The sequence below is a fragment of the Aspergillus candidus genome (genome assembly GCF_002847045.1).
Source record: "Aspergillus candidus strain CBS 102.13 unplaced genomic scaffold BDW47scaffold_46, whole genome shotgun sequence".
NCBI classification, from domain to species: Eukaryota; Fungi; Ascomycota; class Eurotiomycetes; order Eurotiales; family Aspergillaceae; genus Aspergillus; species Aspergillus candidus.
This window is the reverse complement of record NW_020194051.1, coordinates 129,231-152,904: the sequence shown is the minus strand read 5'-3', so window position 1 is coordinate 152,904 and position 23,674 is coordinate 129,231. Positions and strand designations below refer to the sequence as shown.

General features: G+C 48.7%; 7 protein-coding genes across 7 annotated transcripts; 5 read left to right on the top strand and 2 right to left on the bottom strand.

Moving 5' to 3' along the window:
- Positions 1 to 5,188: 5,188 nt before the first annotated feature.
- BDW47DRAFT_110408 (uncharacterized protein) lies at positions 5,189 to 6,073 on the bottom strand. The gene has a single exon (XM_024813718.1). The coding sequence runs from the start codon at positions 5,672 to 5,674 to the stop codon at positions 5,465 to 5,467; it is 210 nt and encodes a 69-aa protein (XP_024669497.1). The 5' UTR covers positions 5,675 to 6,073; the 3' UTR covers positions 5,189 to 5,464.
- Positions 6,074 to 6,089: 16 nt separating this feature from the next.
- BDW47DRAFT_110406 (putative mucin) lies at positions 6,090 to 9,169 on the top strand. Its single transcript, XM_024813717.1, has 3 exons — positions 6,090 to 7,193; positions 7,248 to 7,521; positions 7,578 to 9,169. Exons 1-3 carry the CDS (start codon positions 6,729 to 6,731, stop codon positions 8,735 to 8,737), a joined length of 1,899 nt encoding a protein of 632 aa, XP_024669496.1. The 5' UTR covers positions 6,090 to 6,728; the 3' UTR covers positions 8,738 to 9,169.
- Positions 9,170 to 9,820: 651 nt separating this feature from the next.
- BDW47DRAFT_133474 (mitochondrial 54S ribosomal protein uL15m) lies at positions 9,821 to 11,143 on the top strand. Its single transcript, XM_024817843.1, has 2 exons — positions 9,821 to 10,176; positions 10,284 to 11,143. Exons 1-2 carry the CDS (start codon positions 9,860 to 9,862, stop codon positions 10,948 to 10,950), a joined length of 984 nt encoding a protein of 327 aa, XP_024669495.1. The 5' UTR covers positions 9,821 to 9,859; the 3' UTR covers positions 10,951 to 11,143.
- A 126-nt stretch (positions 11,144 to 11,269) lies between these two features.
- BDW47DRAFT_110403 (protein kinase) lies at positions 11,270 to 13,878 on the bottom strand. The gene has a single exon (XM_024813716.1). It carries the CDS (start codon positions 13,625 to 13,627, stop codon positions 11,786 to 11,788), a length of 1,842 nt encoding a protein of 613 aa, XP_024669494.1. The 5' UTR covers positions 13,628 to 13,878; the 3' UTR covers positions 11,270 to 11,785.
- A 1,516-nt stretch (positions 13,879 to 15,394) lies between these two features.
- On the top strand, positions 15,395 to 18,755 carry BDW47DRAFT_110402 (SH3 domain-containing protein). Its single transcript, XM_024813715.1, has 7 exons — positions 15,395 to 15,841; positions 15,899 to 16,234; positions 16,321 to 16,473; positions 16,522 to 16,595; positions 16,644 to 17,010; positions 17,072 to 17,226; positions 17,287 to 18,755. Exons 1-7 carry the CDS (start codon positions 15,814 to 15,816, stop codon positions 18,352 to 18,354), a joined length of 2,181 nt encoding a protein of 726 aa, XP_024669493.1. The 5' UTR covers positions 15,395 to 15,813; the 3' UTR covers positions 18,355 to 18,755.
- A 338-nt stretch (positions 18,756 to 19,093) lies between these two features.
- On the top strand, positions 19,094 to 20,376 carry BDW47DRAFT_62525 (uncharacterized protein). The gene is made up of 2 exons (XM_024819467.1): positions 19,094 to 19,637; positions 19,726 to 20,376. Exons 1-2 carry the CDS (start codon positions 19,234 to 19,236, stop codon positions 20,189 to 20,191), a joined length of 870 nt encoding a protein of 289 aa, XP_024669492.1. The 5' UTR covers positions 19,094 to 19,233; the 3' UTR covers positions 20,192 to 20,376.
- Positions 20,377 to 21,686: 1,310 nt separating this feature from the next.
- Positions 21,687 to 23,600, top strand: BDW47DRAFT_110398 (PQ-loop repeat-containing protein). Its single transcript, XM_024813714.1, has one exon. The coding sequence runs from the start codon at positions 21,884 to 21,886 to the stop codon at positions 23,162 to 23,164; it is 1,281 nt and encodes a 426-aa protein (XP_024669491.1). The 5' UTR covers positions 21,687 to 21,883; the 3' UTR covers positions 23,165 to 23,600.
- The last annotated feature ends 74 nt before the right edge of the window (positions 23,601 to 23,674 follow it).

Here is a 23,674-nt window from a genome sequence, read left to right as displayed (position 1 = left end):
ACTATCAATCAAGTTGATAACTTTCAAGCCCGCAATACTGAGCCAGTTCCGCCAAGGTATAAGCCTGGTTGAATGGGGGCGTGTTTCTTCCCATCCTGCTTTGTTTGGGATCTCCATGCGATCACGGGGCGTCAAAAGCACAGGGAAGAAGGCCGAGACTTCGAGATCCCAACATCCCCGTTCTCATCCGGGCCACACCCGGAACCAGTGTAGAGTTTGATTCTATACGAAGGCGGCTAAGTTTCCATACTCCGGTTTTATCTGGTCGTATACTTCAATGTTTCTGCCTATCGGCATTCATTCAACTGGACCCTCAATCCAACGGAATCTCTCGGTCGGTAGCCTGACTAGCTGATATACGGATAGTATGTTCACAATCATTCTCGGTTTGGTTTGAACCATGGAGATTCTCTCCACGGATTAGTATCAAATAAATTGATCACGATAAAAAAGAAAAAAAAAAAACTCATTCCGGCAACAAAAAGCATGGCGACGCCCTAATGATGTGATGTTGGGCTACTGTTAGTTGTAATGCAATAACTACTCCATATACGAAAGTCTAAACAGCCCCCGAAAACCTCATAATTTCGTCAATATCCTACTAGGGCGAGGGCGAAACTTGAAGAAAGGAGAGGCGAAAAAAGCAAATAAAAAGAAGACGACAAAATGGAGTAAAAAGGCTCCAGGTTGACAAGATCAGCAATAATGCCCATCAATCAAAGCGGATGCTATGTATGCATCATCACAATCCGGTCATTCCTGTGTCTCCCCGATATGTTGGTGGATGGTACCTCAAATAGCATCTGTAATGGCTTAGAGTCATAGACGACGGAGTAGATATGGAAATGTAGTACTCCACAGTGGCATACTAGAAGATATAGAATTATAAATTAAAACATTTTCTCAAAAGAAAAATAAAATTACAAGAAAGACAGGCAAAAAAAGATCTTAAAGGGCCATCGGGTTATGCTAGTCACGTTGCTTGCTGATTCGTATACACGTTCCCCGTCCCCCCCTCCTCCTCCTAAACCTCTCACTCGTTTCCACCCCTTCCTCATCCTTTCCTTTTCCAACTTCGAAGGGCGGGGGTTGGTCGTTAGCCACTTTTTGCGCGACCGGGCGAATGAGAGGTCGCATTGATGTATCGCTCTGGAACATTTGATCTGCTCCACCTGGTAGGTATCATGGATGAAAATTACAGGTGACAGAGATTGGAAATGATGGAGTCTTTTTGGTCTGTCCAAACCATTTCCAATGATCCATGCACAGAGTATTCCGTACAGTCGTCAGACTGATTGATTGCTCAATGCCGACGTACAGAAAGAGAAGACGGAAGACGCAAAAGAAAGAAAGACAGAGAAAAAAAAAGATTGAGGTGTCACGGGCAAAACTTAAAGAGGTCCATTACGCTACATGGCGAGCTGTTCGATCGTCCATCTCCAAACTAAAATCTTCGGAGAAGTGGTAATATTGGGAAATGCATCGTCGGACAGTATCATCTAAGTGGTTACTTCTGTGCCCTTGACTGTATGGTGGTGGTTGTACGCCGACGTTGGCGTTGACGATCAAGCGTCCTGGTCAGCTCAGCACTATTCGACTTTCCTCCTCCGAACGCAGAGGTAGCCGGAAATGACCAGGCGTCTCGTCTCGATTACCAGAGCATCACCTAGCACTTTCGCAGTAGATGATGTAAAGAGTAGGTCCTTGGCTGGATAGCTAACTAACCTCTACAGTACTACTCCGTACAATGCCAGTAGTTTTCGAATTTTGGGTGATATGGGACCCTGGTTGGGCAGATGATCAGGAGTAAAATATCTACCTAGTTTTCCCCTGTATATAAGTTTCTCGGCAGAGGTAGTATCATCGCGACCAAGGATTGAATCCATTTCCCACTTCCATATGGGGCAAAGGAGGCAAACTGCTCAGAAGAAGTCCTTTGATACGCTCCCATAGTGTTTATGTACCATGTAATCCGTACTCCGTACTATGTGCTAGGCGAAGCATATATGGAGTAGCACTATTGGTAGGGTGATCACTAGATGGCTGCTGAACGCAGCGGTATCAATAATAAAGATAGTTTTTTTTCCCTTTATTATTATTTCCTTTATTTTGGTGTTTTTATTTCCAGCCGCTTTCTGCTTTCCCTTGTTGGTTTTTGTCTCAAGGCGAGTCAGAGAGAAGATAAGGAGGTTCACTTTTATTGCAAATTGTCTGAGCATCATCCATCCCCATCCTTAGCGCCGGTATCCATGCCATGCTAGGGGACCTGGGAATGGTAGTGACTGTCTGTCTTGGACACATTTCCCCCCCCCTCCTCGTCCGGGGCCCCCATTGTTAGTTTCACCACCTTGTTGCCACGGGAGGGCTGCGCAATGTGATAATCCCAAGAGTGATATCAGACCATGAAAACAAAAATTTCTCTTTGGCGCCGATCCAACCAGAATCCCCGAATCCATCATTCCTAATGTATCGATGTACACGAGCCCAGCTGACAGGGGGCCCGTAAGGGAAGTGGAAAGGGAAAAGTCCCCAACCCGTCCGTCGTCCTCCGCCGTCGCCGGGACTGCGCCTCCATGGGTCCAAGGGTTTTTTTTTTTTTTTTTTTTTTTTCTTGGGGGTCGGGTGGGCTCTCTTCTTTTCGCCGGCAAACTAAACTACCTACCTAAACCATTTGGTCACTTATCCTAGAAGGTACCATGAGTCCGTAACGACCGATTGTCCTATGGTCGCGAAATCCAGAATTATACCGGGAAGGACCTAGTGGCGGCATGACGATGGACTGGAATTAATTTTGGGCTATTGGAATCGTCGAACACACCGCAGAGTGACACGCGGAGATGATGAATGGATCCTTCTTTTCGTTTTCTTTTTCTCGTTTTCTTTTTTTCGTTTTCATTTCTTTCTTCAATTTTTTGTCTTGTTTTTGGGTTTAATGGATTTATGGTTGGGGCGTGCTATGGAATCCTACGACTGGCCAGAATACAACAGACTAACAAGAACGATCAGTTGGACGATCGAAAATAGCAGTCTAAGAAAAGGCGCCGCAGACGAGATCGGTGTTGGATGGGGAGATGATGATGAATTATGTGGGGTGGATACTGGATAGGGAGGGTAATAAACCAAGTAGGTAATAATACAGTGATTTGGACGGGTAGAATATTACCAGTACCAGTCCGGTCGGTCGGCAAGGTTGGTTGTTGGCAAAGGCATGTAGGGCGCATAGCTAATGCATTATTATTATGTTGGGTGTGCATTACCAGGTTCAGATGGATCAGGGGGGGGGGCGTTTGTGGCCGTTGCTGACCCCCCTCAGTATGGAGACTTACTCGTATACTTCTTCGCGTCGCAAATTACTTTACTTGGATGGGAAAAGTACTACGGATAGTTAGGATGTATGGGGATCCTAGGCACAAATCCTGGTAAAGTGACCTATCTGTACTTCTGTGGTATCACTTCGTAAGGACGGTGTCAAGAGGTCCGGCGGCTACAACTTATCCACTATTCACAGGGAAAAGGAAGGCAAGGCAAGGCAAAAGGCCCGGGAATGAACGGGTCAAACACGGCGATTGGAGGGTTGAATTGGTGCTCTTTTCGACGAGTGGGGTTTAAAGTCATTGGCTGACCATTTCGTGGGCCTTCTGGGTCCTCCTCGTCAAAGTGACGCTTCCATCAGCTTGTTGTTATTTGTCCAATAAACTGGCCAAACAAGCGTGCTGTGTCTCCAGCTGCATATACCTGCCTTGGTCTTTTTGGTGGGGACGCAAGTACGCAGTAAGAAGCTACGAGGCTGGTCAAAGTCGGTTTGCTTCAATCATTACCTACGGAGTAGAGGTGTTATTCTTAGGTTGTACGGGAGTACGGGGGACTCAGGCTCTTTCCGACCATGAAATTGACTACGAAATTGACATGACTACTGGGAGCATTATCATGACTATTACTACCTACTATGTAGTACTATTCCATCGGTGCAGTGCTGTGGATAGGTACGGACTGGGGGTCGGTCATTTACAGCCAATTTCAGTCAAGGCTAGTGTTAGTGTGTAATGTAATGGTACTCTCTGGCAGTATCCGGGCATGTTCCATACCGGGGAACAAGAGGATCGGTAATCCTCTGTCTTCTATCCCTCCTAAGAGCAGCAATAGCAATATGATTTGAGCTCATTAGCCTGATGATTAATACCACACCCAGTCAATTCCCCTCCACCCACACCATACCATATGTGCCCCGTCTTGTTTCTTTACCCTTGCCATACCAACTAGAGTTCCGGTTGATTCACCTGGTTTTTTTGCCATCCTTTGGGAGCTTTCCAAGGTAACCCACAGAGTCCGGTTCATATTTCTACCTATCAGTGATAATCCCTCGTCTTTGGCCACTCTTACCAAAATTTCCATTCTGTACACACAAGTGACCCATAATTCCAACTTTTCCGCCTCTCTGTTTTTCTTTTCTTTTTTTTTTTTCACTTTATTGTTTTTTCTCTCCTTCCCCAATTCAGTCATCCCCTTGGTCCATCCATATATAAACTGTAAGCATTGAGGTTCCCCGAAGTAAAATCATCCAGGTATGATTCCGTAAGGATCGTTTGATGATTGCACCGGTACTGCGGCGCCAATGGAATTTTGTATCCTATTCCCCCCCTCTCATTCCTTTGCCTTCAACCTGGTTCAACTAGATTCATACACGAGTGCACAAACCCCCCTTTGCTCACTTCTCCCGTGCCTCCCGGGAAGCTGACAATGCCCCCTTCACCCCTGGGGTATTATTTTGAGTGTATATGGAAGTACGAATTATACTTTTGTTTTGTTTTGTTTTGCTTTGCTTGCTTTGATATGGTTTGCTATAGTCTGGTTTAATTGATTGATTTACTATTATTATTCTTATCAGTACTTTGTATTATTTCTGCTTTATGCTATCATTTGGAATATCAACTCGGATACATAATTATTTACCAAACCTTAAGCCTGAAAAAAAAAGTAATTAAAGAAACCAAAAAAGATCAAAATAAAAAGGTTATTTGGGCGGAACACCAAGAAGACGGTTGCAATGTGACGCTAAAATTGATTTATAATTGGATCTGATATGGGTCCTGACGGGGACTCAAACAATCACCACTACGAGGTTCTTGTCCGAAATTCCCACCCCCTCCTTCTCTTCCTCACTTTCCGCCTCTCTGGCTGACTGATGGACGTTTCTCCCGTGGACTGGACTGGACTGGACTTGGGGGGCCCAGTTTACTCACTAGTCGCTCAGCCTACCCTTTCTTTCCTTTATCATTATTATTATTATTATTTCTTTTATTTTCTTCGCTTTAAACTCACTTTACTGGTACAAGACTAGGGCTGCTCACCTTGTTACCCTTCCACTACTCCGTAGCATGCATCCACTTGTTCCCTTGCCCCCCCTCCCCTCCCCTCAACCCCCCCGTGGGCTCTTCTGACATCAACCGGTATTTCCATCACTCTTTCAAGACAAAGCAGAGACAACCAATCTAGGATGACCAAACCGGAACCGACCCAAACGAGTCCAGAAAGGAGGATCTGCCTTCTGGACCTGCGTCCGGGTCAAACTCTGTCTACTCTGTATGGTCACAGCACTTTGTTCCGACCGAGAATTAATACCCTGGCTCATGCTAGCGGAGTTGGATGATTTATTAGTATTTGCTGTATGAGGCATGATGTCTTGACCTCATCCTTTGCCTATAATTACCATTTTTTTTTACTTTTCTTTTCCTTTTTGTACCATTTTTGGTTTCTTTTTATTTTCCTTTTGTTTTATTCTCCTTCCCTTTTTCCTTCTCCTCTCTCTATCTCTTATTACAATTTTTAATTTATTCATTTTTTGAATTTACCTTTTTATCTTGTTTTGATTTATTTTATTTTTCACTCTATTTCCTTTTCCACTTCACCCTTTCCATTCCCTGCCTTATTCAATTTTAAATCCATTCTCTTACATGGTTTGGATCCATAGAGCGTCTTGGTATACTAGCTTTTTGGTTTTTTTAGTTATTTAATTCACTTGCTGGATTCTCTTCTCATTTATTTTATTTTATTTTATTTTATTTTATTTTATTTTATTTTATTTTATTTTATTTTATTTTATTAATTACTATTCCATTCTACTATAATACTCTGGGTATTTGATTATGACTATCCTTTACTTTGATTTGATTTTCATTTAATTATTCTTAGGACATACTTCGCTTTGATCTATAACTGGTTGAATCGCCAACTGCTATAGTTCCTGCTTATACCTTCACCTCACGTCCCTTCCTTTTTATTCTCGATATATCTCTCGATATTGCTATGAATACTATGTGATAGTTTTGTCTATCTTGGCCTGGAAACCCCCTTCACCAGATCTTGCCTCTCACCCCTTTAGTGCCTTCATTCCACCAGGCAAGGCATGGTCAACATTCACGAGCACCACTGTTGCTATCCGACCAAGACCCGCATGGCTTCATGATATTCACAATTAGAGAGTATACAACCTCGAATCTTGTGTCTACCTAATTGACCCATTCCTGAGGGTTTCACCCCCCGACTGCTCATTCACTTTTCCGCCGTTACAAACCAGCGATTGCAACCGTGGATTGGTAGTGGATAGTGACATTGAATATATCACCATCTGTCAATGAGAGCTCCGCAACAACTCCGGTTACCAAAATTACTCTCCTAGATCTCTCAACCTCAGTCTTCTTGCCGGATTTTTCTTTTCTCTTTCTTGCCATATGTCTCTTCCAGTCCTCCGGACACACTCATTTCCTACTGTCCCTCCGATCACCCCCACCCCACCTGTCTACACTCGCGCGGAAGGCGTAAGGAAGCGACATCTCGAATCTGTGCCCGACGTGTCGGATCACTGGACCGCTCCCTTCAGGGACGGTTTACCAACTCCTCCCAGCGACATGACCGGCGTGGCCTACAACAGCATACCCCCGTCCAACTATGGCTCGAAATTGGAGGGCATCACCCTTCCGCCCTACGCCAAACCCCCCAATTACTCGTGGATTCCCTCGGAGCCGTCGAGTGCCGTGACGCTATCCAACCACCGAAACCATCAGCCGTCAATCCAGAACGCCCCGGCCTCGGAACCGGAGAGTCGGAAGAAAAGCACCAATTCTGTCCCCTCATATCTAAAAGTTCCTCCATCTATCAACAATGGCAAGGGGAGCTTGACTGAGTTCGCTGCGCAGGTGAGCTCTCGATCAACTATATGTTGAAGGTGGACTGGGTACTGACCAGAATAGATGACGTGCCTCTTTTGGTTCGAAAGCACTGCCAAGTTGAAGGCCATTGAAGACCGCCTGAACCCCGCCCCTTACCTTGTTCCGGAGGCCTTTCCTACGGCCGGATTTCAGAAATGGGTGACCAATATTCTCTCGACCACCCAAGTGAGCCAGAACGTCATCCTACTGGCATTGATGTTCGTTTACCGCCTAAAGAAGTTTAACCCCGGAGTGCGAGGGAAGAAGGGCAGTGAGTATCGTCTCATGACGATTGCCTTGATGTTAGGGAATAAATGTGGGTAACCCGAGGCGCTTGCAAAGTGATGCAACGGAGAGCTGACTGGTTTGCAGTCCTTGATGACAACACTTACACCAACAAGACCTGGGCCGAGGTCTCCGGGATCTCGGTTCAAGAAATTCACATCATGGAGGTCGAATTTCTTAGCAATGTTCGGTACAACCTGTTCGCGTCCGAGGAACAGTGGGCGGAATGGCATACGAAGCTTGCTCTTTTTGCCGACTTTTTCAACAAGGCGACTCCTGCACTGGAGACCAACGAAATGGGCCCATCCCCGCCAGTCCTCCGTCTCTCGCCCAATTTGGGACCGCTCCCTCGGGTGCCGCAGCTGTCGTCTCCAGTATCCAAACTGCCCTCGCCCCCCGCATCTGATTCTCTTCGCTCTCACAACTGGAATTTGCCATTGAATGGCCCAGCATACTCGGCCGCTCCCCAGCCACGGAACGAGGGACCCGTTCTTTCTCGAAAACGTACTCGAGACGAGCAGATCGAGGAGCATCCGGCCAAGAGAGTGGCAATGCCAAATTCCGCGCAGAAACCTCTGCCTGTCTTGCCGCCGTCGTCGGCGTTGGCGAACATGCCAGCATTGCCTTCAGTCTTGACTCCGACATCAGCCACTTCACAACCTTCTCTGCCCACAAGTGTCTCGAGACTGCCTCCACCTAACTTCCCGCCGCCCTCCTCTTACGCCTACACCCCTACTATCCCGACCCCGGTATCTCAGTACCCCCCCGCCGCCTCTCGCGCCATGCAGTCTTCTTTCCACCCCGCTCCCACCTGGCCGTCTCAAATGACTCAGTCGATGACTGTCCCCCCCATGACCAATGGACCTTATGCCTCCAATACATCGATCTCCCTGCCAGATCCTGGAAGACTGAACAGTAGTCCATTCGGAGTGTCATCGGCCACCGTGTCTCCTGCATCGGCATATTCCGTCCATACTCCTCAAACCTATCCATCTCCCTCCTACCTTCTCGCGAACCGAAACTCGCCCTATCGGCCCGTGCGAAGCGTCAACACCCTGTTGATCCCCCCGCCATCCTCGTCATTGCAACAGCAACGCAACATCCCCTACGAGCACATGCACTATCAGCCACTCGGCAAGACTGCGGCCGACCGCAAGTCTGGTCTGTTGCCGTACCTTCAACCCGAGGATTGGTCGCAGGGACAGCAGTTCCTCCACCCTATCTTCCACTCCACCCCAAACTATTAGAGATGGCTGGATTTCATTATCGCAAAACCACCCATCACGCGTTACGACGATTCATACGAGAGAGATGCTGATCCTTCTTCCATTCTGATTATTGAACTTACGACAACTCTGTATATTGTACTTTTAACCTTTTCTTCTTCTATTTTTCACGACCTGGCATCATTATATGGCGTTTTGACATAGAACTCGGATTAACAACGTGTCTGGGGGATTGAAGACTTTTATCCATTCTCATTCTCATTTCATCTACTCCTGAAGCATTATGGGACTCGGCGTCTTTTATCTATCTTCTACTGCAGATTTGATCTGCGAATACATACAGTGTGTTGATTTATGCAATGCATGTTTAGGCGCTTTCTAGTGGTGTTCCAAATGGACATACTTAGCTAGGTCGGCTGGCAGGTCTTCTGCTGGCAATCAAAATGATTATCGTGTGACATTATTGCTTCCTATACTCTGTAGTTGTGGAATTTATCTGTAGTGTTATCCAAAGTCGCGTAGAACTTTACTACCTCGCCTTAAGTAATAGTCAATGAACAGATATAGTCTTGTCAGGTGACTGATTTTCGTCGTCACTGGACGGTCAACATCGTAGTAATCATGCCAGTCCACCCGGACCTACAGGCTCCTCTAATCATAATTACCAATGCCATATTGACCAATGTATATATAGCATTTGCTGCTCTGACCGACGCGGGGGTACTAGGAGGATATCAAGGAAGGGCTTGGCTCATAGAGCTTTACTGGTCTGGTTTAAATAAAACTTCGGTATTCGTCGGTGTATTCTACAGCAGGTACTCCGTTAGGAGAGAGATGTTTTGAGCCAGTTGCAGGTGTTGAGTGGTGTGTTTTTATCGGTTTTTTTTTTTAATCAAATGTTTTCCCATTTTACAGCTTTTCAATAGGATTTACTCCGTCGAGGAGCACGAATGATTGGTTATCGTAAGTCTCTTGACGATATATTGACTTACGGACTTGGTGGTTTTTGTTAGTAAACGGCCCGACATTTATCCACCCCGGGCCGCCAGCAGCAACAACCCGGAAAGATCTTGTCGCCCGTTCGTCCCCATCCATATACATAACGCCGCCCATAACCACGCCGTCCACAACGCCATTGCAACAATGGCTCCCAAACTCCAAGCGTTGGCCATGCAATGGCAGCGCGCCCTCGTCAAGCCAATCGTGGCGACCCCAACACAGTTCCTCCTCCCGCAACTGCAGCAACAAACCAGGAACGCCCACATCCTCGCCTCGCTCTCCGATAACCCCGGCGCCTACAACAAGAAGATCCGTCGCGGTCGTGGTCCTGCCTCGGGGAAGGGAAAGACGTCCGGTCGTGGTCATAAGGGTCAGGGTCAGCACGGGAAGGTCCCTGCGGGATTCAATGGTGGTCAGACGCCGGAGATTATTGTGCATGGTGAGAGAGGGTGGAATAATGTGTATGTTTCTTTCCCTCTTTCTTTTTCTTTTTTTTTCTTCTTCTTTCATTTTAGGAATTGCATGTTATATGCTCCAAGAGGAGAATCAATATTCTAACAGAAGCTAGTTTCGCCCTCGACCTCGCAACCGTCAACCTAGACCGCATCCAATCCTGGATCGACCAAGGCCGCATCGACCCAACCCGCCCGATCACCATCCGCGAGCTCGCCCAATCCCGCTGCATCCACCAGACCAAAGAAGGCGTGAAGCTTCTCGGCCGCTCCGCCGACGCCGACACCCCCACCGACGCCTCCGCCGAGACCCAGGCCGCCACCGGCAGCAGCAGCGCCCTCAAGCAGCCCATCCACATCGTGGTATCGCGCGCCTCGGCCTCGGCCATCGCGGCCGTCGAATCCGCCGGCGGCTCCGTGACCGCCCGCTTCTACACGCGCTCCGCCATCGCGCGCATCATGAAGCGCGAGATGCACCCGTTCGTGTCCACAGCGTGGACCACCGAGAGCGGCAGCGACGAGCTGCACCGCGCGGACGGCATCCTCGAGGGCCAGATGACCGAAGCGGCCGTCATGAGCCAGATGGGCTTCAAGTACCGTCTGCCGGACCCGACTAAGCGTCGCGATATCGAGTACTACCGTGACCCTGCCCACCGGGGGTATCTCAGCCATCTGCTGAAGCCGATGGAGGGTCCGAGTTTGTTCTTCCGCAGCCCTGTCGAGAGGAAGTCGGCTGCTGGTACGAGGAAGGAGAAGGTGTTGCCTGAGAACAGACTCTGGTAAGGTGGGTGAGGTAGTTTGGTGCTTGACTGTTTGGTGTTAGCGCTTTTCTATCTGTGTATTTTGGTAGGGTTTGGTTGATGTGATGCCTTTCTTTTTCTTTTTCTATCTTTTTTTTCTCTTTTGTTATATTGGGTCCTTGTATAAATATCATTTTCTAGATCCTTGTGGAATACGCATTGAGCATAAGTCTTTTCTATATTGTGAGATCTACCACGGCTTGGTTATAAAACTTGGGAAGACGAACCTACGTAAATTGGATCATTTTCAGTATGCTAGTCTTATCCCAATAATTTCATTTACAAGCCTGTTGTCTTCAAGTCGAATGATAAAGCCACTTGAGCCTATTATAGAATAAAACCTTCCGAATAAATATAGGTATATATATACACGATAATTAAGGCAGAAAAGATCCGACCGTACAAACGCCTTGCTGGTTGCCCGCGTACCATTTTGATAACTTTGCTCAAAAATTTGCTCAGGGATTTTGCTCAACTTGTTGGAAAGGAAATGCGAATAATGGGGGATTGAAAAGCCAAAATGACAATGCTTGGAAAACAGACGCATATCAAAGAAAAAGTAGCAGAAAAATAAAAATGAGAAGACACCATGGGAGAGCGAGAGAGTAACATAGGAAGGGAAGGGAAACAACAAGAGAAAAAGAGAAGGGTATCAAATATGATCGAAATCCCAAACACCACCACATTCGTCCAAATTCATTATAAGGTAGAAACGACCTCCAGATCGTAAAATTAGAAATCCGTGTCAATCCGTGACGACCCATCGATCAACGAGGGCTCATAACACAAATCACACCGCATGACCCCAGAGACAACTTTTACAGTCTCCATGGGCTTTCAACGGCACTGTCATCGATACCGTCCGAATACTCCTGGAACCAGCGAGAGGACAGAACATCGCGAATAGTCCAGCGGCTTGTAGGGTTCATATCAAGGCATCCCGCAATCACCTCCAGCGCAAATTCTCGCTGCTGGCGACCAGGTAACTCATCGTCCGCGCCCAGCACGGCGTTCTTGTCCCATATGCCGTTGATGATGCAATTTTGGATGCGAGGAGCAAAGGGGTCCTGGAATGGTCGTGATCCTACCAGCACAGCGAAGAGGACGACACCGAACGCCCACATGTCGACCGAAGGGGCGATAATGCCACATGAAGAAAGAAGCAGCTCGGGAGGCGCGTATTCTAGGCTTCCTGCAACGCTGGTACTGGAACCAGCAGGTCCAATATTCTGCGGGGGTGGCCGATCCGCTGCATCGTCGTAAGGGTCGGGCGAGCCACCGTCATTGTCCGTGGACATCCATTCTGCCATTCCAAAATCACACAGTACAAGATTTGACGAAGTCTGGCCATCGGACAGCTCCACCGGATCCAGGAGGCAATTTTCGAGTTTGATGTCCCGATGCACCACGCGTGCATCCTCATGCAAGTATCGCAAAGCGCAGGCGAGCTGATAGGTGTACTTTTTCGCCAATCTCAACCCAAGACCAGAACGATTTTGGCGGATGACGTCAAATAGAGTGCCGCCGATGTGCAATTTGGTGAAACAGAAAGTCGCGTATTCGGTCTCGTAGACCGCGTCCAGTGTCAAAACATTCGGATGGCTGAGATATCGCCAAACCCCGACTTCGTGGTCAAATTCCGCTTGAACGGCGTCGTTCTCCATTTCGCTCTTGCCAGAAACCTGCTTCCGAACGATCTTGACAGCCAGCCGCTTGGTTTCGCCGCTCTCCTCGACTTTGTAGGCTTCTTTGACCGTACTAAAGCCACCGAAGCCGATTTGCTTTCCAAGGACGTAATCGGTTCCGACCATTTGTCCCTCATCGTCAGGCTTGGGGGCAGGTTCTTCCCTAGTGCTCCACATAGAAAGGAACATGCTGGCTGGTGACTTGCCGCTTGAGGCAGTAGATCGGCGGGAACCATGACGAGTAGAGCCTCGGAGACCCCTCTGCTTGCTTCCGAATGGAGTGGGCACGCTTCCCGACCAAGAGCTGCGATCATCCAATGACGCAAATGTTTGTGCTGGGGACGCCACGCAGATTGGAGAAGGAAGGATGCCTTTCGACGCTTCCGGGGGAGTTCTCAGCTCCTCTGTGACGGGGGATGCAGTTGACACGGATGTCAAAGAAGTCGGACGGTCGATATCCTGCTGAGCATCACGAGTCCCGCCATCTTCCTGAGGGAGTGCGTTCCTCAAAGCTGAGCTCCTCGGCTGGAACTTCTGAGCTCGCACCCTCCCATCGCCTTTGGGTAACGGCTCTTCGAGCGGTCGCGGCTGGCCCGAGTTCAGGGTAACATTCGGGTCAAAGCTAACGGAGGGTCGTCGGTTTTGCAGGAACTCATCAAAAGGGGAAGCTGGGATATCATCCGGTTTATGAGGGAACTCGACATCATCTTGCGGAGGAGGTTCGTCAGGACGGGGTACGGAGATTGGCGGTGTCGATGAATGCAAATCATTCAGCACACTGTTGTCTTCATCAGTACCACCACGGGATGCGTCATAATCGTGAAAAGTGTTGGTACGGTCGCCCTCGATACCATCTCCACTACCCATTCCTCCTCGCCCCCCATTTTCAGGCCGCCACCGGGGCCTGTGTGCGAGATCGAAAGAAGTATCAAGCCTCAACCCAGCCAGCGCACTGTTCCTATCTGTATCAGCCATGCCCCTCCCTGAGAGTGCGAGGCTAGTTTTCGTAGTAGTTATGTCGAGATGTTGTTAAGTTTCTAGCGAGTATCACGAGACAACATGTGTGGTGAGAGGTGGATTATATGATAAAGGATGTTGTCGCAAAAGACACCCGACAAAGGATGACGTCGACAGCAAGTATAGGAGGCAGGTAGTGGAAAGGGTCTCATCGACAAATGGTGATAAGAATGAGGTCACATAGATTAATATGGATGGTAGGAAAGAAGGAAAAATCGTCAGATTGGGATGAAAAAGAGGCAAGGATGGGCATATCGGGTGAATACGGAGGTCGATTACTGCAGGATGAGGAAATGAGCAACAGCGGGGAAGGCGGGTCAGGGTGACTAATGTACAATGCTATCAACCAGAACCAATGAACGCTGGGGTAGACGTAAGGTGGACCCGTCCGGTCTATCACCTGACCCTAAAGTCATCGGCGCTAATGCAGTGTACCCTGTTACCCTGTACCCTAAACCCTAAGTGCGTCCCGGTGAGTTCGTCTGGAGCCTGCATTATCGCCTCTCGCTCAGCCACTCAAACGTTTATATTATGTTTATTTATGTATAATGAACTCGCAGATTACTTAAGACCTTGTCCATCTATCATTCTTAATACCCTCTACCCCCTTGGTATAGTGGTGGTACAAACCGTGACCATGTATACATGATGACTTGCTCCTCGGGACATACTATTTAAGTTAGATAAAACTATGGGGTAATCAGACCGGAATTGAATAGATTGCAGGAGCCTAGGCGCTCACAGGGGAAGTTTGTTTGAAACCCCACCGTAATACTACATATAGATGTGTGAGTGGAGTACGTAGTAGATCCAAAATCATCCAGAATTGGTCTTTCGATCCTTGGGCTCAATTGTCAGTCCAATACATGTCTAATTATGATAGGAAGGAGCCCATGCATCGACTGAGAAACATACCACGGAGTATGTCTCATTGGATGGCAACGACGTTGTGCTTCCACGAGTGTGTCTTCATCTAATATATGACGTGAAGTGCTACTACTCCACATACGATTCGCTTGAAGGCCTGCAAGGCTGGCTTCCAACCCATGTACTAAAGGCAGAATCCCCGATGATGCAACCATTTCTATATTAATATTCTCGAGTCGTATGATGATCCCTCACTATAGTTTTGTTGCTATAATTAACTATTTCATTTTCCATGTGGAAGCATAGAATTGCAACGTCATAGAGAGAGCATAACAAAATATCTCTGATCATCGAGGTCTAATGATCTTTCAGAGATTTCAAGTCTCTAGCAAAGACATTTTCCCTTGATGATTTGTATGTCTTAATTGAATCTCCATGTTGTTTAATTTGATGATAAAGACGAGAAATTCTTAACTAGATTGACCGGGAAAGGGATCGAATATTCCTTTTCGATGTAATTGATGCAAATAAGACCCATCATACCTATGATTCCAGAAGATGTATTCCCGACCCAAGGGGAATCTAAAGTGTCCGTTGGGCATGGAAGAACAGTTGGGCGGCATATACACCTTTCTACAGTAACCAAGCCTGGGCATCTATCTAGTGGGGCTAACCGAAGTGGACGACCCAAGGGATCGTGTCTGTGGTCCAGGCACGAGTTCCTTTTCGACCTTGGCCTAATTAGGCGCGCGCAAGGGGCGCTTGTTACGGAGATTCTGGAGACCTCCTTTTCCCGCGTGTCTCACAAGTCTGGGGAGCTCGTTCCATCCAACTGACGGACAGAGTTCCGGGTTGTTTGTTTGTCTGCCCACGGCCTCTTTCTTTTTTGCTTTCTTTTCGGTCGCTCATATTACTCTGGAAGTATTATTTTCATCCCGTCGCTCGAGCCCCCCTTTCGATCGCCTTGTGCGATTATTCTTTGTTTTCTGTGGCCCAGTGCCCCCCCCACCCTGTCGCTATTTGTGGCGTAATCGTCTCTTCGTTTTATATTCGTCTCTATTGATCGCGGCCGGAACCTTGTGGCCTTCGCTCTTTTTTACACTCGTCGTTCTTGTCATTCCTTCGATTTCTCTGGGTCGTCAGAACCGCCGCGTTCCTTCCGCACTTTGATCCAACACACAATTACCATATTAATGAACCGCCCTTGATCTCGCGAGATTCACCTCAGCTTCTACATACTATCATTGCGCCATATTAAAACCTCCAATTTTAGCACCATGGCGAGACCGAAGATGGTGCGAGCGGGTACTTGTTTCCCATTCCGTATGGCCTCGACATAGTACTAATTTCTAGACACTATAGACACCCTTGATCTCCAAGACGCGGAGGCACCGTCGGCGAAGGACCACACGAAGCAGGGTAGCAACGCGGCCAACACCCAGGGTACCCTTGCCCCCCATCAGGAACAATCTATCCGCCATGCCGATCAAGACTCGAAGTCGGAAATAAAGCAAGGCCCTGGAGGAGTCTCGATGAACGGCGACGGAATAGATATGTATGATGACGAAGATGACCTAGATGGTGATTCGAGACATGGCCATGACGCGGACGATGGCGACATCGGCGACGGGGACAGTGATGATATGCTGGATGACGAGTTTATGGACAAAATTTCTAGCTCCCCATCGATCGATGATGGTGAGTAATGTTCGCTTGGTGGCATTCTGTCATACCACTTCCGCGATATGCGTCGGTCCTACAAGTCTCAGGCTAACCCCGATCAGAGGATATCGACTTTGAATTCGTTTACGCCCTCCACAATTTCGTCGCGACGGTCGATGGACAGGCCAATGCATCCAAAGGCGATACCATGGTTCTCCTCGACGACAGCAACAGCTATTGGTGGCTTGTTCGTATTGTTAAAGATGGCAGCATTGGTACGTCGAGGTCCTGCCAATAACATTCATTTGACTCACCAAACCCAGGGTATCTTCCCGCTGAGCATATTGAAACGCCAACCGAGAGGCTTGCTCGTTTGAACAAGCACAGGAATGTTGATGTATGTGGCCCTGACTCGGCTCCTTGATTCGTCCAATAACATCTTTAGCTTTCTGCCACAATGCTGGGAGACAACTCGGAAAAGTCTAAAAACCCGCTCAAAAAAGCAATGCGGCGCAGAAACGCAAAGTCGGTTGCCTTCACTAGTCCGACCTACATCGAAGCATCCGATGTCGATTGGTCTACTGACGAGGAAGATGATGATGATGCGTCCTTCGCTGATGAGGACTTGGCGCGGGACGTTGTTGACGACATTCAAGAAGAGCAAGACGATGACATTGTTGTGGAGCCCTTGAGAACTAAATCACAGCGTGACAAGGTATCGGAAGAAATTGAGAGGACGGATGAAGCGCAAGAAGCCGATCCCTCCAGCCCTACTAAGTCACGCTCAAGCCAAGATCTCCTAGAACCTGACGGTAAGATTATTTCGATTCGTGCCATTCGGCTGTTTGGCAACTAAACTAACTTTGTTTGTAGCCGAGAGCAATGTCAGCAGATCGAGGAACGGTACTGTGCGAAATACGGACTCCTTCTTCAAAGATGAGACAGTGGAAACCAAGAAGATCTCACTTACTCCCAATCTTCTCCGAGATGAGAACCGTGGCGGGCCTATGTCACCCGATTCGAAAGAGGTATTTTTTCCACTGGTCTTTGTTTCCTGTTCAAGGTGCTGACAGGATGTTGTGCTGCAGAGCCGTGGAAGCTTGGACACGCTGGACAAGGCATCTATCTACACGACCGACAAAGAGAAAGCCAAGGAAGACAAGAAACGGAAGGACAAGAAGGGCGGGATGCTCAGTGGCTTGTTCAAGAGAAAGGACAAGAAACCCAGGACCTCCGAAGATGAGCCCGAGGACCTCGAGAAGGTCTCCGGTGAATCATCCCGCATGTCACCACCGCCAAAGACCTCAATGGAGTCGATTTCTACCGTCTCTTCGCCCGAGACGCGTTCTCCCAAGTCTGTCGCTGCCATGCAAAGACAGACCAGTAAATTGCAGAAGCCGTCTCGCGAGGCCGCATCCCCGACCAAGCAGGACTTCGAGCACACCGCTAGGGCACATGAACGGATTCCAGAGGAGGAGGAACCACTATCCCCGGACGTCCAAAAACCAGACCAGACAATTCGCCGTGTGGCGTCTGAGGATGCTCAAACCGCTTCCCGGTCTCTCCAACATGTTGGCACGCACGGAGAGGCTGTGCTCTCTTCTATTGATACGTCAAGGTCGCCAGCAAAGAACCAAAAAGACGAGCAAGAGTTGGTTGATAAACATGCGTATGTGCAACCGCAGTCTGTGGTGTCTCCGCCCCAAAAATTTCCGCCAAGTCAGGGCCCAGAAAACCGGAGTCAACGTTTGGACTCGCCTATCCACACATCTCCAATGGTATCTGGAGTTTCACCACTTGCACCAGGCATGTCATCACCGGGACGCTCTCCTTCTCCAGTCTCCCCGCCTCTGTCACCTGCCAGTGATACTATGGATCGAAAAGCTAGCGACGCGACCTCTATATCGTTATCTTCTGAGCTTCCCCCATGGAGCGATGCAAGCCTGCGCTCGTATCTTGACGAAGAAAATGATATCCGCGATCTGTTTATTCTTGTCCATGACAACTCCAATGTCCCACCTGCTGGTCCTGACCATCCGATAACCGGAAGTCTCTTCAAAGAAGAAAGCAAGAGGCTGAAGGAAATGACCAGTCATTTGGACACCATGCTAAGTGACTGGATCACCCGGAAAGCACAGAGCACAGCAAGCAAGTAAGGGTGGCTCGCATTCCGAGTATACTTTTTCATTTCTATCTTTCTTTCTCTCTTTTTTATTCTCCTTTTTATCTGGCTGGACTCGAGCTTGGTTTCCTATGCAGCAAACGGCCTAGTTTTGGTTACCTATTGGCTGGAAGCGGTGCGATGTGCTGGACGCATGATTTTGGTTGGACCATCTGGACGCTCCTTTATCTGCCCTTTCTTGAAGGGATCATCGAGGGCAGTATGGCTGCCTCGTAGGACATGGTGGTTTTTTTTTCTCTTGTTTGCTACCGGTCGTTTCGCCAGTTTTCGTTGGTCGTTGATTTCCCCGCCTTTTCAACCCTACTGGGATACCCAAGTGATATCTGTCTTTGTTGCCTTTGTTTTTTATTTTTTTTTTCTCTGCTTACTATTCCCCCTATTTGATTTTGAGAATTTGAATTATCCATTTTTTAGACCTTAATACCTATAGATACTTGGAGTAGAAAGTCGATTTCGTACTAAGTACCTGGCATCAGTCATGGATTAAAGTGGATATTTGCAGAACCCATTCAGCAATGTCAGTATATACATCTATGATCCATAGCAATATCTGTCATCAACATGATTGACTATCATCAGGTCTGACGTAAGTACGAGGTACAAGACCGATGTGTAATGCATTGCAGGGGTGTGTCGTGCGGGCTGGTCAGCAGATAGGGAAGCTGTCATTCAGCCGTCATTCAGCCAGTCATTAGACAAGACACACAGTCAGTAATGATACACGCATGCCCTCTCTGACATTTTACAATTCCCAGTATTTATACATACTGAGCCAACGTCCTGACTTATCCCAGCCATCGTGAACTTCTTTCTTTTCCCTACGCTCTTTCAAACCACATACGTACCCTTCAACATGGCCGATCCATACCAACAATATACACCCCCACCCCCACACCCACACTCGCACTCACAGTACATGCAGCAATCGGGTCCGCCTCCTCCTCCTCCCGCCGAAAGCGACGCTGCGTTCTACGCACCGCCCGATAGCCTCTACCAACATCCTCCGTATGACTACGAGACGCAGTATCCCTACGCCCAACACATCCCGCCAGATCAGTATGGATCGCACTACGATGTGAGCCAGACGCCAAGATATCAGCCTCCGGTGCCGCCACCGGCGCAGAGCCAGAGCGATCACTTTTTGAGTCCTGCGTCGGCGGCGGAGTATCATCCGCAGGAGTACTATGATTCGGGGCGACTGAGTCCAAATTATGAGGCTGTGGCTGTGGGGAAGATGGGGAGTAATGCGGATTATTAGTGTGTATATCCTCTTGTGAACGTCCGCGTGCACTTTCTGGTCTGGACGGTTGGCTAACTCAGGATTGTGATGTGTTCATTTGTATAGCACCCAGCACCCAGCTGAGAATATTAGCGGGAACAGTCCCCACCCATCCCAGCAACCTGATCTCCCAGAAGCTCCCGGAGGCGAAAAGGACGGCGGCGCAGATGGCAGCGGCGACGAGCGCAGCGTAGGCGGGGCCCTGGTAGGCGGCGCTACGGGGTACTATCTGGGACATAAAAAGGGCCACGGGCTGTTGGGGGCTGTGGGTGGTGCGTTGCTGGGGAATTTCATTGGAGATCGCTTGGAGGGGGATGATGGGAAGGGGGAGCATCATGGTGGTCGGCATGGGCATGGGCATGGACATCGGCATGGGAGACGTCGTCATCGTCATCGTCATCACCATGGCCATCATGGTCATGGTCATGGTCATGGTCATGGTCACAGCCATAGCCATAGCCACAGTCATAGTCATCATCGGAGCCGGTCGAAGCATGATACTAGTAGTACTAGCTATAGTGGGAGTTCTTGATGGGTGGGTTGGTTGGGGGTTGGGAATTTGTGCGGTGGATTGTTGAGGTTGTTGTTTTGTTATGGATTTGTGCTTTGTTGGCTTGCTTTGTGATTTGCTGGTTTTTAGAATGGGGCGTTTAAAGAAGATGCCGTTGTCAAGATTGATGATTCTGATGATGTGATGATTGATGATTGGGAGTAATTACAGACACTACAATTCTACGCATTATTTATGTGTTGATAGATCTAAAACAGATAAACATACATGTTTAAGTACTAGCTGTATCCTCAATCAGTAGCCATGGAATTCAATTAGTAGCCATGAAATTACTACAAAGGACTTGAGCAGGCCTATCTCGCCACTATCAGAGCCCAGGCATGAGGCTCAGCGATATCAGATCTCCGATATCCGGCTAGACCAATCGACAGCCACCATCCGCAAGTTGCCAAACCTTATTCTAGACTAGAACTTAGTTCAAACAGGCTCTTAATCCCGAAAACCAATCAAATCCGACACAACACCCTGGATGTCGAGCAATCGCGAAAATCCACTTTGGCTTGCTAGACCAATGGCGGGGAGAGCCAAAGTACACGTCGATGCGTCAATTGAGATAGGCCAGTCTAGATGTTGCAGTATGTATGAGTCATATCAAATAGGTCTTATCTGGATGGAGAGCTGAAGTGTGGGACGAGGTCGTATTTCTTACTTTCCATTCACTGTTCCCTATCATGTTTGGGGGATGCACTGGGATTATCCTGAGACAATGGTACACTATCCTGTCACAGATGACGATTACTAAATAAATACATACATATCTACTGGTCTACTATTAGGTGTGCCTATACAGGTATTCAGATCATAGGCTGTCGTTTTGTCCGTTCACAAACCACATGAGCTCGTGCAGTACGCTGTTCTTCTAGACCCCACGATTGATCATCAGTATGTAGGATAATTAAGTCCCGTCTATCGTCACACTGCGTGAACCACAAGATCCATGAAACAAGCCATGTCGAATCAGCTCTCAACTCTCAGGCATCACGCTCCGTCGTAAGCGGCTGGGTGAACGGCATAAATAGCAGTATCCGTGCCACGTACGGACGTCAAGCATGTAACGATGGATAAACCTTATTTGCGTGGTGCTGCAGATGAAATTCTTCAAAGTTCCATCCCCCAGGGAGGAATCATGGAGGAGGTGCTCCTGAAGATCTACCACAACCGGGTGTGATATCCGCGGTGTAAACACTAGTGAGGCATGAAGATCCGCAATCGCCAAACACGGTAAGCCTCAGGCTGACCCACCGGATGCCCGATCCACTGTATTGCGGGCAGCCAATCAGCGGGACTGGATAGCGGGGGATCTGTTATCAGCGGTGACAATCATCCCCATCAACTCGTGACCGGATCTCAGCTCGAATGACTGACTGGACTAGTCCATCACACCTCATCCCTTCCCTCCTCCCTGACTCTCTCCTTTTCCTTTCATCCGACTTGTTATTCTTCTTTTCTCTTCTTCTCTCAACTCTTATTTCTCTCTAATCTTTGTCGCTACGCTCGAACATCTCTCCCTGTACAGTTGGAGTATACCGCTTGAGAGACTTACGCCTGCTTCGTCTGACGCGTGCCGGTCTCCCTACATTATTCTCCCTCAAACACTGCTAGAACCATACCGCAGAGTTCTGTCTGCGTGACACATCATCGCAGAAACAGGTCATGCATTTCCCACGATTAGAAGCTGCATTACCGCATCACTGTGAACCGACATCGCCCGTACTGGCCTACATTTCCGCCCACCTGCACATATGCCTTCCGACGCCTCTCGCACTCATATCCTCCCTCCTTGGGATGCTCAGTATTGTCTCGTGGTTATTCGCGCAACTCCCGCAAATATACAAGAATATCCAACTCCAGTCAACGTCGGGGTTGTCCATCTACTTCCTTGTGGAATGGTGTCTGGGTGACGCGAGCAATTTGCTCGGTGCTCTGCTCACCAGGCAAGCAGGATGGCAGGTGGTTATTGCAGGGTACTATGTGCTGGTCGATGTGACGCTAGTGTTCCAGTTTTTCTGGTACACGCACTACAAAGTACGATGGGAGGATGGCTACATTGGTTTTTCTTCGTCGCGTCGCCATGACGGATCGGAGGACGTTCTGGAAGGGGTCTCCGTGGTGGCGGAAGATTCCGCATCACAGACACTTCCTACACGGGGGCCACCGCGATCCGACGCAAAGAGCATAGCGGATCTCAAGGAACCACTACCACGCTCCCTAGGCGGCCAGTCTCCGTCGTATTCCCACAACGAGAAACTGAGCACATCCCGACGCACGACAAGCCGACCCAGCAGCGGACCGAGCCTCCCTACCGGACCAACAAGGACCATTCTACTCGCCTCGATGCTCTGCGCCATGGCCGCAAACGCCGCACCGACAGAAGTGCAAACCACAGCCAGTCCGTCAGACGACAGCCTCGAGCTTCTCGGTCGGATCTTCTCCTGGATGTCGACCGTCCTGTACCTATTTTCGCGCCCACCCCAGCTCTACAAGAACTACTGCCGCAAAAGTACCTCAGGCCTGTCCCCACTTCTCTTCATGGCTGCCTTCTGCGGCAACTTCTTCTACTCCGCCTCGCTCCTGACGAACCCCAACGCCTGGGCCGACCTCCCACCCTACGGCGGTGGCGGGTGGGCCGACGCGGACGGCAACGACCGGCTGGAATGGATCGGCCGAACCATCCCGTTCTTCCTTGGCGCCTTTGGCGTGCTCTTCTTCGATGGCTTCATGGGCGCCCAGTTTCTCATGTATGGCTCAAATGATGACGAATCTGTCATGGAGATTGAGGATCCCAAGCGTGGCCGTAGTAGGTGGACCCGCGTCCGGGGCTGGATGAGAGGCTGGATCCCCTCTGTTTCTCCGAATCGGATGCAGTCTGCGGAGGCGTCTCACGAGAGTCAGCGTCTTCTCGCTGGTGAGCGGGATCGATATGGTACTGTCTGATGCCATTCTCCAGGCAGTCACTTTCTTGATGTCCATTTCTTCTTTCGCATCATCCATTTGCTCTTATTCCCGACGATCTCACCTGTATTTACAGAAGGGGGTTCAATCATGACGTTACGACATACACACCAGAGTACATGTTTCCTCTGAACTCTGTGCTTTCATTCCCTCGCTCAGCACTTTTATTTCCGGTTTCGGGTTTCCTACTTTTAGCATTCACTTGGCTTAGCTTCTTGGCGTACTTTCTTCCTTTTTTTTTTTTCCAATTCTTGCATTCGTACCTTCCTCCCACATTTCACATTGTTTGGCGTTCATACACACACGCATGCGTCATCAGAATTGGATTCACAACGGTTGGTCTGTCTTGGGTTAGGTTGGTTACTCCGATCTGGTTGGTTGGTTGGTTGGTAGGTATACACACATACATACATACAGTTACAGCTTTCTATAGACGGCAGTCATATGATAGAGGATCAGTCAGTACATACTATTACAATATGTACCAGAATT

What these genes read in the sequence shown, in the direction of transcription:
- BDW47DRAFT_110408 (XM_024813718.1), bottom strand. Translation starts at nt 5,674, where the DNA reads ATGCCTCATACAGCAAATACTAATAAATCATCCAACTCCGCTAGCATG.
- BDW47DRAFT_110406 (XM_024813717.1), top strand. Translation starts at nt 6,729, where the DNA reads ATGTCTCTTCCAGTCCTCCGGACACACTCATTTCCTACTGTCCCTCCG. An exon ending in TGACTGAGTTCGCTGCGCAG is followed by an intron (nt 7,194 to 7,247) that starts GTGAGCTCTCGA and finishes TGACCAGAATAG; the next exon opens with ATGACGTGCCTCTTTTGGTT. An exon ending in CTTGATGTTAGGGAATAAAT is followed by an intron (nt 7,522 to 7,577) that starts GTGGGTAACCCG and finishes ACTGGTTTGCAG; the next exon opens with TCCTTGATGACAACACTTAC.
- BDW47DRAFT_133474 (XM_024817843.1), top strand. Translation starts at nt 9,860, where the DNA reads ATGGCTCCCAAACTCCAAGCGTTGGCCATGCAATGGCAGCGCGCCCTC. An exon ending in GAGAGAGGGTGGAATAATGT is followed by an intron (nt 10,177 to 10,283) that starts GTATGTTTCTTT and finishes AACAGAAGCTAG; the next exon opens with TTTCGCCCTCGACCTCGCAA.
- BDW47DRAFT_110403 (XM_024813716.1), bottom strand. Translation starts at nt 13,627, where the DNA reads ATGGCTGATACAGATAGGAACAGTGCGCTGGCTGGGTTGAGGCTTGAT.
- BDW47DRAFT_110402 (XM_024813715.1), top strand. Translation starts at nt 15,814, where the DNA reads ATGGCGAGACCGAAGATGGTGCGAGCGG. An exon ending in ACAAGCACAGGAATGTTGAT is followed by an intron (nt 16,596 to 16,643) that starts GTATGTGGCCCT and finishes TAACATCTTTAG; the next exon opens with CTTTCTGCCACAATGCTGGG. An exon ending in TGTCACCCGATTCGAAAGAG is followed by an intron (nt 17,227 to 17,286) that starts GTATTTTTTCCA and finishes GTTGTGCTGCAG; the next exon opens with AGCCGTGGAAGCTTGGACAC.
- BDW47DRAFT_62525 (XM_024819467.1), top strand. Translation starts at nt 19,234, where the DNA reads ATGGCCGATCCATACCAACAATATACACCCCCACCCCCACACCCACAC. An exon ending in GGGAGTAATGCGGATTATTA is followed by an intron (nt 19,638 to 19,725) that starts GTGTGTATATCC and finishes TCATTTGTATAG; the next exon opens with CACCCAGCACCCAGCTGAGA.
- BDW47DRAFT_110398 (XM_024813714.1), top strand. Translation starts at nt 21,884, where the DNA reads ATGCATTTCCCACGATTAGAAGCTGCATTACCGCATCACTGTGAACCG.